General features: G+C 44.0%; 1 protein-coding gene across 4 annotated transcripts in view; it reads left to right on the plus strand.

Moving 5' to 3' along the window:
• Positions 1-16,304, plus strand: part of ATG7 (autophagy related 7) — a 354,904-nt gene that overhangs the window by 95,570 nt on the left and 243,030 nt on the right. For all 4 annotated transcript variants that reach the window (XR_012231861.1, XM_073574239.1, XM_073574238.1 and 1 more), the window contains exons 10-11: positions 1,074-1,164; positions 1,951-2,095. Coding sequence is in view for 3 of the 4 variants with exons in the window: in XM_073574239.1 (XP_073430340.1) it covers positions 1,074-1,164; positions 1,951-2,095 (236 nt within the window). In the remaining variant the exon portion in view is untranslated. The remainder of the gene's footprint in view (positions 1-1,073; positions 1,165-1,950; positions 2,096-16,304) is intronic.

Raw genomic sequence — 16,304 nt, forward strand, 5'->3', positions numbered from 1 at the left:
CAATCAAAGTTTTTGAGAACTAAAGAGTTGATTTTGTTAACTGGAGGTTATCATATTAGATTAGTTGTTTTACTGGGGCGTGTACTTCTCCCTGTATGATGCTAACCAATCAGAAGCAGAAAGCAACACAGGAAAACAAAAAGAAGCCCTCCCACACCATAGCTTTGGTTTCTCACTGTGAGAGATGTAAGGATACAGCTCTGATCTCCTGGTGTAACCTCCTGCATGATTAGACAGTGCAGCTGAGTTTAGCTGTGTCACTTTACAAATCTTATATGTTCTCTTCCTCACATTGTACTGTCAGCTCTGGTGTGCTTCCCCTCCACCCACACTGCCTATATCTAGATGAGTAATACTTATGTCTTTTATGCTCACAGGATCTTGTAATTGCTCTGCATTGAGAGCACAACAAGCTACTTCTTTGTGCATCTAGCCTTAGGGTGAAAAATGTCTTACATGGTTTACCATATGTCCTAATAATGCAATCATATAGTGCTCAAATAACATTGCAATAAGTTTCCTAAGTGCAAATACCCAGACCAATGCCTACATAACGCCTTCCAATATCTCTCCAGCTGTGGGATTGAGGTGTAGGCTCTGAATGTAAATGCTACCAATTCCAATAGTGCTTCCTTTGGTATAAAAATGTGATGCACAACCATAGTATTAGTCCTGCAGCCGTCATGCAGAGAGGTCATCTAGTACCCTTCTACAATGCTGGCTCTTATTCCGGATGCGTTTTCACCACCATGTGGCATTTGGCTTGTGCCATGTGGCCACAAGTCTCGTTAGTGAGAACTCGTCCCACCCTAGTCTTTGATAAGAGATGATTGGAGGTTTGTTTTTAGAAGCGCTCAGCCAAGGTCTTCTGAGTCTGAAGATGGACTTTAGTATGAATTTGGAATAAAAAGAAATCTACAAAAATGTTTTTGTTCTGAAAACCTAAATGAAGAAGAAAATCTTCTCTGTTGTCCATGAAGCAGAGATGGATTTAACCTTGTTATCATTTTGTTTGTCCAGGGTTTATGTCCAATTACTTATTTTATTACAATTTCTTCAACTTTTTCTTTCAGGTTGTCCTAAAGCTGTCGGATGGGAAAAAAACCAAAAAGGTGGTATGGGTCCCCGAATGGTGAATCTGAGTGAATGTATGGACCCCAAGAGGTAAATCAGGGTAATTGTCTGGAGATAAAAATTCATAGGGTTTATTGTAATTGCTATAATGAAGCGACTCAGTTATTAGCAATTTTGGGTACTCCCTTGTCACACATTGGTTACATTTCCTCTGCATAAAATAGATGTAATCCCACCTTTTAAGATCCCCACCGGTTTCTAGGAGAAGGTTACATTGGCTCCCCACCTACTGGCCATGGCATTCAGGCGGAGGAAAGAACAAAGCGATGACTGCAAAAAATGGATGTAAAGAGTGAAACCTGAGCTGCCACCTCTGTATTTATTCTCTATCTGGATTTGATATTTCCTCATAAGATTGAGCAGCATTCTGCCACCCTCCAACCCAGAGAAGGGGTGTGCATCCATCAGACATGGTGTGGATATTCATGATGAGCGTACGGGCTCAGATAAGGTGTTATTGGAGCATACTCGAGTGCTAATAGGGTTTCTTCGGTGTCCTCAAATGCTTTGTTTGAGTCCCCGTGGGTGCATGTCTTGCAGCTATTCGACAGCAGCAACACATGCAGGGATGGCCTGTTAGTTAGGCAATTCCTGCGTGTGTTGCGGCTCTTAAACAACCGTGAGACATGCAGCTACGGGGACTCAAACATATTATTCGAGCACAGAGAAGATGCTCTATTAGCACACGAGCATGCTCAGATAACACCTTATCCCAGCCCGTACGCTCATCACTAGTGGATATGCTTTGTCTGAGAATGGATGTATTTTACATCTGTGCCAATGTTGGGCACTAATTTAGGCATTTTTATTTTTTAGGTTAGCAGAATCATCAGTGGATCTTAACCTAAAGTTGATGCGCTGGAGACTTGTGCCCACTCTGGATTTGGAGAAAGTGATCTCCACAAAGTGCTTGTTACTGGGGGCAGGTACTCTCGGGTGCAATGTGGCCAGGACATTAATGGTAAGTTTTACCTTATATTATACGCACCATGACTTTCAGAAATTGTTTATCCTATATGTACAACTTTTGTTTCTGCACAGAGGCACAGTTGGTAAGGGCCAACATAAAAACATTCATCTGTTTGGTGTTAGATTATATATAAGGCACTTATGGGTTATCTAGGAGATATAAGTGGTTGCTCCACAAGCAGATGTTGGAGAACAAGGTTCCCATACATACGGCCCCTCTTGTCCATATCCACCACTGGTGAGTTTGTTTGGTTGTGTCTCCGACATTTACGGCATGACCATGGGATCGCCCATGTGTACTGTCCATACATTAAACGTCTATGGGACCAAGACCTATTTTGATCAGTGATGGACTTCAACGGACCTCAACTCTTCATCCTTTTGATGTGGGATAAGTTGTAGTCTATACAGTGGCATGTGAAAGTTTTAACACCCCTGGTCAAAATTACTGTTATTGTGAATAGTTAAGCAAGATGAAGATAATTTCATTTCTAAAATGCCTGAAGTTACACATTTCCTTTGTATTGTAGGCAAAAATATATGTATAAACCTTTTTTAGATTTTTAATATTACAAAAAGAAACATGGGCCAATGCAAAAGTTTGGGCACACTGTATGGTTAGTACCTAGTAACCCTAGGTGCCTTTTGCAAATATCACAGCTTGTAAACACTTTTTGTACCTAGCTAAGAGCCTTTCAATTCTTATTTGAGGGATTTTCATCCATTCTTCCCTGGAAAATTGTTCCAGTTCTGTGAGATTCCTGGGTCGTCGTCTTGCATCCTCTGCTATTTTGAAGTGCAGCCACAGATTTTCAATCATGATCAGATCAGGGGACTATGAGGGCCATTGTAAAACATTCAGATAGCGCCTTCAGCTTTTTTGCAGATGGTGTTATATTTGCATCAAGAATTTGTTGAAATATCATTGAATTCTTTTTTCCCTCTACTCGTAAAATGTTCCCCATGCCATTGGCTGCAACACAAGCCCAAAGCATGATTGATCCACCCCCATGCTTAATAGTTGGCGAGATGTTCTTTTCCTGAATTTCGTGGCCTTTTTCTCCACACATACCTTTGATCATTGTGGCCAAAGAGTTCTATTTTAATCGCATCGGTCCACGAGACTTGTTTCCAAAATGCATCAGGCTTGTTTAGATGATTTTTTTTCTTGCTTCTGATGCTTAGTTTTATGATGTGGATGCAGGAGAGGTTTTCTTGTGATGACTCTTCCTTAAAGGCCATATTTGTGCAGGCGTCTGTGATCAGAACAAAGTACTATAACTTCATAGTCTGCTAAATCTTTCTGAAGGTCATTTGCCGTCAAGCGGGGGGTTCTGTTCTGATTTGTCTCTTTAGTAATCCTACAAGCAGCTCTCGCTGAAATTTTGGTTGGTCTTCCAGATCGTATCTTGACCTCCACTGTTCCTGTTAACTGACATTTCTTAATTACTTTTCAAACTGAGGAGAGGGCAACTTGAAGGCGCTTTTCTATCTTCTTATAGCCTTCTCCTGCTTTGTGGGCCTCCACCATTTTCAGAGCGCTAGGCAGCTGCTTGCAAGAACCCAAGGCTGCTGTTTTTGTAGCACAATGTTAGAGGAGGCTGGGTTTGTATAAAGCTGGGGAATTTACATTACCTAGCCTTTCCTAGCAATGATGGTGAGCAAGCGCTATATGTACAGTACAGACGAAAAGTTTGGACACACCTTCGCATTCAAAGAGTTTTCTTTATTTTCATGACTATGAAAATTGTAAATTCACTCTGAAGGCATCAAAACTATGAATTAACACATGTGGAATTATATAATTAACAAAAAAGTGTGAAACAACTGAAAATATGTCTTATATTCTAGGTTCTTCAAAGTAGCCACCTTTTGCTTTGATTACTGCTTTGCACACTCTTGGCATTCTCTTGATGAGCTTCAACTATACAAGAAAATGGCTCAGAAGTGGTCGTCTCTGTGCAGTTTACTATTCACTTTCTCCACTTTGGAATTACACGAAAAAAAAAATAAAATTGAAGACTCTCTTTCTGTTATTCCATTAGTATGCGCAGAAAAGCATTGAAAAAACAGAAAAAATTAAGAGCATCCAACTTATATAGTACTGTAATATCTAGTATACTGCTCATAACATTCTGAATGTATTTTTTATTTTTAGATATTTTGTATATTTTCTGTATTTATTATATTTTTTTTTCTAATTTTTCTAGTCACTTATGTCACTTCTAATGATGAACGGGTTATTCCCATCTTCACGGATGGTGTCGGATAGTCCCTTTAAATACAAGGCTTTTGCCGTTTATTGCCTATTAAATCTGCAGCCGTTCTTGAGATACTAACCCCTTCACTCCCTGCCCATTTTCCATTTTGTTTTTATATTTTTCCTCCAGTTCTTCCAAGAGCCATAACCATTTTCTGTGTAATGTTTCCCTCAATTATGGCCATGTGAGGGCTTGTTTTTGCAGGATGAGTTGTACTTTTCAATGACCCCATTCATTTACCATATAGTGTACTGGAAAAAGGGAAGAAAAGTCGAAGTGCCTTGAAATTGCAAAAAAAAAAAAAAATGTGCAATTCCACAAATTTTTTTTTTTTTTAGTTTTTTTTTTTTCCTTATTATTATTATCTACCATGATCACTATATGGTAAAACTGACCTGGAAATATGATTCCCCAGGTCAGAATGAGTACGCAAATACCAAGCATCGAACGCCAAAATCACCAGAAAACACCAAACAGTGTTTGTCGCCATTTTCCGAGACCCATAACATTTTTATTTTTCAAGATAAGGGAGCAGAGTGAAGGCTTATTTCCCATTTTGGTTTTTGACACCTTCACTCCCTGAGCTTTTTTCGTTTTTCGCCCCCCCCCCCCCTCTTTCCAGAGCCATAACTTTTTTTTTTTCCTGTCAATATGGCCGTGTGAGGGCTTGTTTTTTGCGGGACGAGTTGTACCTTTAAACGACTCCATTGGTTTTACCATGTTGGGTACTCGAAAACGGGAAAAAAATTCCAAGTGCGGTGAAATTGCAAAAAAAAGTGCAATCCCACACTTTTTTTTTTTTGCTTGGCTTTTTTTACTAGGTTCACTAGATGCTAAATCTGACCTGCCATTATGATTCTCCAGGTCATTACGAGTTCATAGACACCAAACATGTCTATGTCCTCTTTTATCTAAGTGGTGAAAAAAAATTCCAAAGTTTGCTAAAAAAAAAAAAATTCTGAGACCCGTAGCGTCTCTATTTTTCGTGATCTGGGGTTGGGTGAGGGCTTACTTTTTGCGTGCCGGGCTGACGTTTTTAATGATACCACTTTTGTGCAAATACGTTCCTTTGATCGCCCGTTACTGCATTTTAATGCAATGTCGCGGCGACAAAAAAACCCGTAATTCTGGCGTGTTTTTTTTTTTCTCGCTACGCCGTTTGGCGATCGGGTTAATGCTTTTTTTTTTTTTTTTTTTTTTTTTATTCATAGATCGGGCGATTCTGAATGCAGTGATACTTAATGTCTGTGTGATTTTTTTTTTTTTTTTTTTTTTTTTTTGATTGGGGTGAAAGGGGGGTGATTTGAAATTTTAGGTTTATTTATTTTTTTTAAACATTTTTTTTTTTACTTTTAGCATGCTTCAATAGCCTCCATAGGAGGCTTGAAGCATGCAAAACTCGATCAGCTCTGCTACATATGGGCGATGAGCAGATCGCCCATATGTAGCAGATTTACTGCTGTGCTTTGAGCGCCGGCCGCCGACCTCTGGTTGTCAGGGCAACGCGTTGCCGAACCCCCGATCACGTGACGTGATGCCCAGCGGCCGGAAGCACTATTTAAATGCCTGCTGTCAGCTTTGACAGCAGGATTTAACTAGTTAATAGGCGCGGGCGGAAGGCGATTCCACTCGCGCCTATTACGGGCACTTGTCAGCTGCTCATAACAGCTGACATGTCGCGGTTTTGAGGTAGGCTCTCCGCCATGTTTACTTTACATCAGCACAATTTTGGAACCAAATATTTTTTCAACCCCTTCCTGACATGACACGTACTATCCCGTCCATGGGACCCGGGCCCCTATGCCCATGGACGGGATAGAACGTCTACCGCGATCAGCGGCGCCCACGTGGTGAGCGCCGCTGATCGCGGCCGGGTGTCAGCTGATTATCACAGCTGACACCCGGCACAATGTGTCAGGGGCGGTCACAGACCGCCCCCGACACGTTAACCCCTTGCACACCGCGATCAAACATGATTGCGGTGTACCGGGGGTTAAAGGGAAACATCGGCAGAGAGGGGGCTCCCTCCTTGCTTCCCTGAGCCCCCCATGGCAGCGCAATCTGCAGCGCTGCTGCGGGGGGCTCCTTTCCTGCAGGCCCCCGAATCCAAGATGGCGACGGGGGCCTTCGGGGGCCTGCAGGAAGCTGGCTTCCTCAGTGCCTGCAAAGCGCAGGCATGAGGAAGCCTTCTGCAGTGCCTGTGACAGATCGCTGATCTGTCACAGTGATCTGTGATGTGACAGATCAGCGATCTGTCACAGGACAGTGATGTCCCACCTGGGACTATTTAATAAAGTAAAAAAAAAATAAAAAAAAGTGTTAAAATGAATTAAAAAAAATCGCCAAATAAATTAGAAAAAAAAAAATATTCCCCCAAATAAATCCATTTTTTAGAAATAAAAAAAACAAAACAATAGTACACATATTAGGTATCGCCGCGTCCGTAACGACCCGCCCTATAAAACTGTCCCATTAGTTAACCCCTTTAGCGAACCCCTTAAAAAATAAAAATAAAAAACGAAGCAAAAAATAATTTATTATCATACCGCCAAACAAAAAGTGTAATAACGCGCGATCAAAAAGACGCATATAAATATCCATGGTACAGCTGAAAACGTCATCTTGTCCCGCAAAAAACGAGCCGCCACACAGCATCATCTGCAAAAAAATAAAAAAGTTATAGCTCGCAGAATAAAGCGATGCAAAAATAATTATTTTTTATATAAAATAGTTTTCATTGCATAAAACCGACAAAACATAAAAAAAGACCTAAATAAGGTATCTCTGTAAGCGTACTGACCCGAAGAATAAAACCGCTTTATCAATTTTATCGCACGCGGAACGGTGTAAACGCACCCCCCCAAAAGAAATTCATGAAACGCTGGTTTTTGTTCATTCTGCGTCCCAAAAATCGGAATAAAAAGTGATTAAAAAATGTCACGTGCCCAAAAATGGTACCAATAAAAACGTCAACTCGTCCCGCAAAAAATAAGACCTCACATGACTCGGTGGGTCAAAATACGGAAAAATTATAGCTCTCAATATGTGATGATGCAAAAACTATTTTTACAATAAAAAGCGTCTTTTAGCGTGTGACAGCTGCCAAACATAAAAACCGCCATAAATAGTAAATCAAACCCCCCCGTTATCACCCCCTTAGTTAGGGAAAAATAATAAAATAAAAAAAATGTATTTATTTCCATTTTTCCGTTAGGGCTAGGGTTAGGGGTGTGTTGGGGTTCGGGTTGGAGTTAGAATTGGGGGTTTCCACTGTTTGGGCAAATCAGGTGCTCTCCAAATGCAACATGGCGTCTGATCTCAATTCCAGCCAATTCTGAGTTGAAAAAGTAAAATAGTGCTCCTTCCCTTCCAACCTCTGCCTTGCGCCCAAACAGTGTTTTACCCCCACATGTAGGGTATCAGCCTACTCAGGTCAAATTGCAAAACAATTTTGGGGTCCAATTTCTCCTGTTACCCTTAGGAAAATAAAAAATTGGGGGCAAAAATATCATTTTTGTGGAAAAAAATGATTTTTTTTTATTTTCACGTCCGAGCGTTATAAACTTCTGTGAATCACTTAAGGGTTCAAAGTGCTCACCACACATCTAGATAAGTTCCGTGGGGTGCCTAGTGTCCAAAATGGGGTCACTTGTGGGGAGTTTCAATAGTTTAGGTACATCAGGGGCTCTCCAAACGCACATGACACCCGCAGACCATTCCATCAAAGTCTGCATTCCAAAATGTCACTGCTTCCCTTCCGAGCCCCGACGTGTGTCCATACAGTAGTTTTCTCCCACATATGGGGTGTCAGCGTACTCATGATAAATTGGACAACAACTTTTGGGGTTCAATTTCTCCTGTTACCCTTGGGAAAATAAAAAAAATTGGGGACTAATTGATCATGTTTGTGGAAAAAATGATTTTTTTATTTTCAAGCCCGGGCATTATAAACTTCTGTGAAGCCCTTGGGGGTTCAAAGTGCTCACCACACATCTAGATAAGTTCCTTAGGGGGTCTCGTTTCCAAAATGGGGTCATTTGTGGGGGTTTTCACTGTTTTGGTACATCAGGGGTTTTTCAATCGCGACATGATGTCCGATCTCAATTCCAGCCAAAAACGTCAAATGGCGCTGCTTCCCTTACGAGCTCTGCCATGCGCCCAAATAGTGGTTTACCCCCACATGTGGGGTATCGGTGTACTCAGGACAAATTGCACAATAACTTTTAGGGTCCTGTTACCCTTGTGAAAATTAAGAATTGATGGTGAAAAGATCATTTTTGTGGAGAAAATATGATTTTTTAATTGTACCGCTGTACGTTATAAACTTCTGTAAAGCCCTTGTGGGTTCAAAGTTCTCACCACATATCTAGATAAGTTCCTTGGGGGGTCTAGTTTCCAAAATGGGGTCACTTGTAGGGGGTTTCCACTGTTTAGGTACATCAGGGACTCTCCAAACGTGACATGGCGTCCGATCTGAATTCCAGCCAATTTTGCATTGAAAAAGTCAAACAGCGCTCCTTCCATTCTGAGCTCTGCCATCCGCGGAAACAGTCGTTCCCCCCCCACATATCAGGTATCAGCGTACTCGGGACAAATTGCACAATAACTTTTGCAGTCCAATTTCTCCTGTTACCCTTGGTAAAATAAAAAAAATTGAACCTGAAGTATTTTTTTGTGAAAAAAGTTTGATGTTCATTTTTTTTTAAATATTCAAAAAAATTCCTGTGATGCACCTAAAGGGTTAATAAACTTCTTGAATGTGGTTTTGAGCACCTTAAGGGGTGCAGTTTTTAGAATGGTGTCACTTTTGGGTATTTTCTATCATATAGACCCCTCAAAGTGGCTTCAAATGTGATGTGGTCCGTAAAAATAAAATGGTGTTGCAAAAATGAGAAATCGCTGGTCAACTTTTAACTCTTATAACTTCCTAACAAAAAATAATTTTGGTTCCAAAATTGTGCTGATGTAAAGTAAACATGTGGGAAATGTTAGTTATCAAGTTTTTTGTGTGCTGTATCTCTGTGATTTAAGGGCATAAAAATTCAAACTTGGAAAATTGCGAAATTTTCAAAATTTTCACCAAATTTCTGTTTTTCCCACAAATAAACGCAAGTTATTTGAATGAAATTTTACCGCTAACATGAAGTACAATATGTCACGAGAAAACAATGTCAGAATCACCGGGATCCATGGAAGCGTTCCAGAGTTATGACCTCATAAAGGTACAGTGGTCAGAATTGTAAAAATTGGCCCGGTCATGAGCGTGCAAACCACCCTTGGGGGTGAAGGGGTTAAAGAAGTTATAAGGGTTAAAAGTTGACCAGCGATTTCTCATTTTTGCAACACCAAATGTGATGTGGTCCCTAAAAATAAAATGAAGTCACTTTGAGGAGTCTATATGATAGAAAATACACAAAAGTGACACCATTCTAAAAAACTGCACCCCTCAAGGTGCTCAAAACCACATTCAAGAAGTTTAACAACCCTTCAGGTGCTTCACAGGAATTTTTTGTGTTTAAAAAAAAAAAAAAAAAAAAAAAATGAACATTTAACTTTTTTCACAAAAAAATTATTTCAGGTCCTATTTTTTTATTTTTTATTTTACCAAGGGTAACAGGAGAAACTGGACTGCAAAAGTTATTGTGCAACTTGTCGCTGATACCCCATATGTGGGGGTAAACGACTATTTGGGCGCATGGCAGAGCTCAGAAGGGAAGCAGCACCATTTGACTTTTATGGTTGGAATTGAGATTGGACGCCATGTCGCGTTTGGAAAGCCCCTGATGTGCCTAAACAGTGGAAACCCTCCACAAATGATAGCATTTTGGAAACTAGATCCCCCCCCCCCCCCAAGGAACTTATCTAGATGTGTGGTGAGCACTTTGAACCCACAAGTGCTTCACAGAAGTTTATAACGCCCGGGCGTGAAAATAAAAAAATCATATTTTCCCTTCACCCATGACAGCACCACCTGAGAGAGGGATCCGCCCCGCCAGGACAGGAACCTACTGAGACATGAGGGGCGGCACCTCTCCCCCGCTTCAGTTGGGTTCCTGTCCTGGAAGGAACCCCACTGTCAGCGGCGCTGTCCCGGCGCAGGAAGAACAAGTATCTCACCTGCAGCGCCGGCCGTCGGGTGCTGGAGGCGCAGTCCCCGGGCCCTCCGGGGTTCCGGGTTCGTGCGGGAGTCGGTGGGATCCCCGGGGTCTGCGGGAAGCCCCCGCCCCGCCGCCCTCCCCTCGCGCACGCCGCATCTCGATCCCCATGGCAGGGGAGAGACGCTGGCTTCTTCCGGCCGCTGACGTGAGCGGCGCATTGCATGCTGGGTGCGCCGGCTGACGTCGGAGTAGGGCGACGGTTTAATGGCGCCGGGTGCGACGCCGGCCGGCTTTCTGAAGCGGTCGGCCGGCGGTCGCAGGGGGGAGGGGAGAGACGCTCACCTTAGAGGAGGCGCGGTATTAAAGAGAGAAGGCGGCAGCAGAAGGCGGTGCAACATGGAGTCAGAGCAGGAACGTTCAGCGTCCCTGCCTCCCTTTCAGCCCTCTGGCAGAAAGCATGGAAGCCATTCCAGCAGCAGTCGCCCCAGCTGCAGGTCGGGGGACTCATCAAGATCCAAAGAACGCAGGTCACGTGCCCCGACGCAGCCTCCGAGTCCGGTACCCTTGATTTCGGGTGGTGAGTGATCTTCGTGAATGTTAGCATTATGTTAATAGGGCTTCTGTTGTATGCTTCACCCTGTAGGAAAGGCCTAGAAAAGCGGGAAGCAAGAAGAACAATAGGGATTGTGCTATATGTAAATCTCCCCTAGCAAGAGATTGGCAAAAAGATCTCTGTGCTGCGTGCATTCAGCGGACTATGGCGGAGGAAGCGCTTAGTTTCGCAGCCACTCTGATATCTGCCCTAAGGTCAGAAATGGAAGGCTCAATTAAGTCCCTATTGAAAAAAGGGAAAAAAACTAGGAAGGATCCCCCTAGTTCCCCCTCGGATTCCGCATCAAATTCATCTCAGGTGGAAAAATCATCCTCCTCAGACAGTGACATGGGGGGTAAACCATGTTTTCCTGTAGAAGACACAGACGCCCTCCTAAAGGCCATTAGAGCTACAATGGGCCTACAGGAAGAAAAGGCGGCTAAAACCCTAGAGGATGTTATGTTTGGGGGGCTTCAGGAGAGGAAAAAACGAACCTTTCCAGTAAACGAGAAGATCCAGGCACTTATTGAGAAAGAGTGGAAAAAGCCCGAAAAATCAGGGGCCCTTCCATCCACTTCTAAGAGACGATATCCCTTCGAGCATAAGGATGCAGAGATATGGGACAATATTCCCAAAATAGATGCAGCAGTGTCCAGGTCCTCCAAAAGGTCGGCCCTGCCCCTGGAAGACGCAGGGGTTCTTAGAGACCCACTAGACAAGAAGGCGGACTCATATTTGAGGCACGCATGGGAGGCGACAGCAGGAGGACTAAAACCGGTGATAGCGGGCACTTGCACGGCACGCTCCCTCATGATCTGGCTGCAGCAGTTAGAAGAAAAGCTGGCTTCAAGGGTCCCAAGAGAGAAAATCTTATCGGAGATGTATCTCTTGCACGGGGCAGCAGCTTTTTTTGCCGATACCTCGGCGGACTCTATGCGGATGACAGCCAGGGCAGCGTCACTATCAAATGCTGCTAGACGCGCGTTATGGCTTAAGGGCTGTCCGGGTGACCTTCAGTCCAAGGCCAAATTATGCTCTCTCCCCTGCGACGGTCGATTCTTGTTCGGCAAGAACTTGGACGATATACTGGAGAAAGCAGGCGATAAGAAAAAAGGCTTCCCCAGATTCCCTATGGATCAGAGGAGACAGCCCTTTCGGAGGGGGAGATTCAATAGGGGACGCCCTCCCGCTGACAGGAGAAGATGGGAGGATAAAAGAAAAAAAGAATCGGGATTTATGTTTGGTGGAGGCACCTCCACCTCAAAAAGTCGCCACAGTGACGCCAGTATTCCAGTGGGGGGGGGGATTGGTACTCTTTTTCCAAACCTGGGAGAAGATGTCCTCCAACGCCTGGATCCTAACCATCCTAACAGAAGGCCTGAAAATTCCCTTCATTCGTCAGCCAAAATCCGTGGTCGTCATCACACCCATCAGGAAGGTGATCGAAGAGCAGGTAGCCTTAGAAACAGAGATCTTGAGCCTGATAGACAAGTGGGTACTCTCCGAGGTACCACGCCTACAGGAAGGGAAGGGGTTTTATTCAACCCTTTTTCTGATAAAAAAAACCCGATCAAACATTCAGGACAATCATAAATCTCAGACGGCTCAATCTATGGATAAGGAACTCGACCTTCAAGATGGAATCAGTAACTACGGCGGTGAAGCTGCTACACCAAGATTGCTTCATGGCCGTAGTCGATTTAAAGGATGCGTATTATCACATCCCTATCCACCCAGATTACCAGAAATACTTGAGGGTAGCACTTTATATTCAAGGCACACTAAGGCACTTTCAGTTCAGGGCTCTTCCGTTTGGCATATCTATAGCCCCTAGAGTTTTCACCAAGGTCATAGCGGAAGTGACTGCCTTTCTCCGGATTCGCGTCACGGTCATAATACCATACCTGGACGATTTTCTCATAGTAGGCAGCTCAGAGGACCACTGTACAGCGCAGTTGACCCGGGTGATCAACACCTTGCAGGAATTAGGGTGGATAGTCAATTTCAAAAAATCAAAATTGCAACCCCTAAAAAAACAGACCTTCCTAGGATTCGTACTAGACTCAAAAGCAAGAGTGTCTGCTCCCAGAGTCCAAAATAGAAAAGGTGCAGAATCTGGCCTTCACGGGCCAAAACCAACCACGTATGACTTTAAGAAGAGCAATGTCCCTGCTAGGTACCCTAACATCCTGTATTCCGGCGGTCAGGTGGGCTCGGTTTCACACCCGACAACTCCAGTGGGAGATACTAACAGCACAAAGATCGCTAAGAGGGCGTTTAGAAGGAAAGCTGGAGCTTTCCTTAAAAACCAGAGACTCTCTCAATTGGTGGCTGGACAAGAGGAATCTGACCTTGGAATACTGTGGGACAGACAGACGTCAGATATAATCTTAACAGATGCAAGCTCCTCAGGGTGGGGGGCACACCTAAGGGGCCTCATAGGTCAGGGTTCCTGGACGCGTCAAGAAAGGGAAGCATCCTCCAACCTGAGAGAACTTTGGGCAGTGAGCAAGGCCCTAAGTCACTTCATTCTGCTACTCCAGGGTCGAAATGTACGCATCATGTCAGACAACAAGGTAGTAGTGGCATACATCAACCACCAAGGAGGGACAAGATCACACTCCTTAATGGAAGCGGCGACAGACATTCTGAGCAGAGCAGAAGAACACCTACACTCCTTGACAGCCTTACATATAAAAGGGGCTTGAGTCGCAATACCCTGAAGCAGGGGGAATGGGCGCTAAACCGGTCCATTTTTCAAAAAATAACTCCGCTTTGGGGGAAACCGGTGATAGACCTCTTTGCCAACAAACACAACAGGCAAACAGAAAGGTTCTGCTCTCTAAACCCGAGAGAAAATCCATGAGCAGTGGACTTGTTGCACATCCAGTGGAACTTCAGGCTAGCTTATGCGTTCCCCCCAGTGGGTCTGATCCCAACAGTTATCAGAAAAATCAGAAACGATCAGGCCAGGGTGATTCTAATAGCTCCATTTTGGCCAAAAAGGCCCTGGTTTGCTCTGCTGCGAAGGATGTCCCTCTCCGATCCATGGGTTCTGCCAGAAATCCCGGACCTACTAGCTCAAGGTCCAATATTCCACGCTCAGGTCAAAGGATTCCATCTGACGGCGTGGAATTTGAAAGGTCGCTTTTAACAGATAGAGGGTTCTCCCCCGGGTTGGTGGCCACCCTGCTAAAGAGTAGGAAACCAGTGACGACTAACATCTACGGCAGAACATGTAATAAGTTCCTGCAGTTCTTAGGTAGGCCGTTAGGAAAAGATCCCCCGATTAATGCCATCCTGGAGTTCTTACAATCGGGATTGCAGATGGGGTTAGCAGTGAATACACTTAAAGTTCAGGTATCTGCACTAGGGGCGCTCTACAACTGCAAATTGGCATCAAATAGATGGGTAGCCAGATTTATTAAATCCTGCCTTAGAGCTAGGCCTATCCCAATACCCCGGATAGCCCCCTGGGATTTAAACCTAGTGCTAGAGGCCCTTACAAAAGATCCGTATGAGCTATTACATAAGCTACCCCTAAAGTTTCTGACCCTAAAAACAATCCTGTTAGTGGCCCTCACGTCAGCCCGCAGGATAAGCGATTTACGGGCTACCTCAGTAAATCCACCTTATACGCAAGTCTTTCAGGATAGGGTAGTGTTAAGAACAGACCCCGCTTATCTGCCCAAAGTAGCATCAGATTTCCATCGGGGCCAGGAGATTGTCCTTCCATCTTTCTGCGAGAACCCCAAAAATCTGGGGGAGGAAAAGTTCCATAATCTGGATGTTAAGAGAGCTCTCGTAGAATACATATCTATGACAAGCCAGTGGAGGAGGTCCCAGTCCCTATTCGTAGCTTTTCAGGGTGCCAGGATAGGCTATGGGGTTTCAAAAGGCACTATTGCTAGATGGATTAGGGAGGCCATTAGTGTAGCCTACACAGCTAGTGGTATCCCGATTCCTGACGGCATCAAGGCTCATTCCACCAGAGCCGTGAAAAAGCAGAGGTATCGATCGAACAGATTTGGAAGGACGCTACCTGGGCCTCACCTTCAACCTTCTTTAAGCACTATAGGTTGAATCTATCCTCCTCTGCTGACTTAACCTTCGGTAGAAGGGTGCTGCAAGCGGTGGTTCCTCCCTAAGGTGTTTCGAATCTCCAAAAATCTCTCAGGTGGTGCTGTCATGGGTGAAGGGAAAACCACCATGGTTACTTACCGGTAGCCGGTTTTTCCGGAACCCATGACAGCACCCGTATATTCCCCCCCCTTTTCACCATATGGGTGTGCACAATTAGTAGGGTGTTTTTTGAGTGTTGTGGTGTTGGATTAAACATGTAACTAACCGGGAAGTCCTCTCAGTGCTCTGTAACCCAACTGAACCGGGGGAGAGGTGCCGCCCCTTATGTCTCAGTAGGTTCCTGTCCTGGCGGGGCGGATCCCTCTCTCAGGTGGTGCTGTCATGGGTTCCGGAAAAACCGGCTACCGGTAAGTAACCATGGTGGTTTCTTCCACAAACATGAGCTTTTAGTCCCCAATTTTTTTATTTTTCCAAGGTTAACAGGAGAAATTGGACCCCAAAAGTTGTTGTCCAACTAGTCCTAAGTACTCTGATACCCCATTTGTGGGGGTAAACCACTGTTTGGGCTCATGGCAGAGCTTGGAATGGAAGGAGCGCCATTTGATTTTTTTCAATGCATAATTGGCTGGAATTCTGCATTGGACACCATGCCACCATGTTGCTTTTGGAGAGCACCTGATGTGCCCAAACAGTGGAAACCCCCCCAATTCTAACTCCAACCCTAACCGCAACACACCCCTAACCCTAGCGCTAGCCCTAACTCTAATGGGAAACTGGAAATAAATATATATTTTTTATTTTATTATTTTTCCCTTACTAAGGGGTTGATTAAAGAGGGGTTTGATTTACTATTTATAGCGAGTTTTTATTTTGGCAGCCGTCGCACGCTAAAAGACGCTTTTTATTGTAAAAATAGTTTTTGCATCACCACATTTTGAGATCTATAATTTTTCCATATTTTCACCCACCGAAGTCATGTGAGGTCTTATTTTTTGCGGCACGAGTTGACGTTTTTATTGGTACCATTTTTGGGCATGTGACTTTTTTTTGATCGCTTTTTATTCTAATTTTTAGGACGCAGAAATAACAAAAAGCAGCATTTTTCCTTTGCCTCATTGGGGGACACAGATACTGTGGGTGTATGCTTCTGCCGCTAGGAGGCTGACA

The sequence above is a fragment of the Dendrobates tinctorius genome, unplaced genomic scaffold (genome assembly GCF_039654945.1).
Source record: "Dendrobates tinctorius isolate UK_male_01 unplaced genomic scaffold, ASM3965494v1 ptg000038l, whole genome shotgun sequence".
NCBI lineage: Eukaryota > Metazoa > Chordata > Amphibia > Anura > Dendrobatidae > Dendrobates > Dendrobates tinctorius.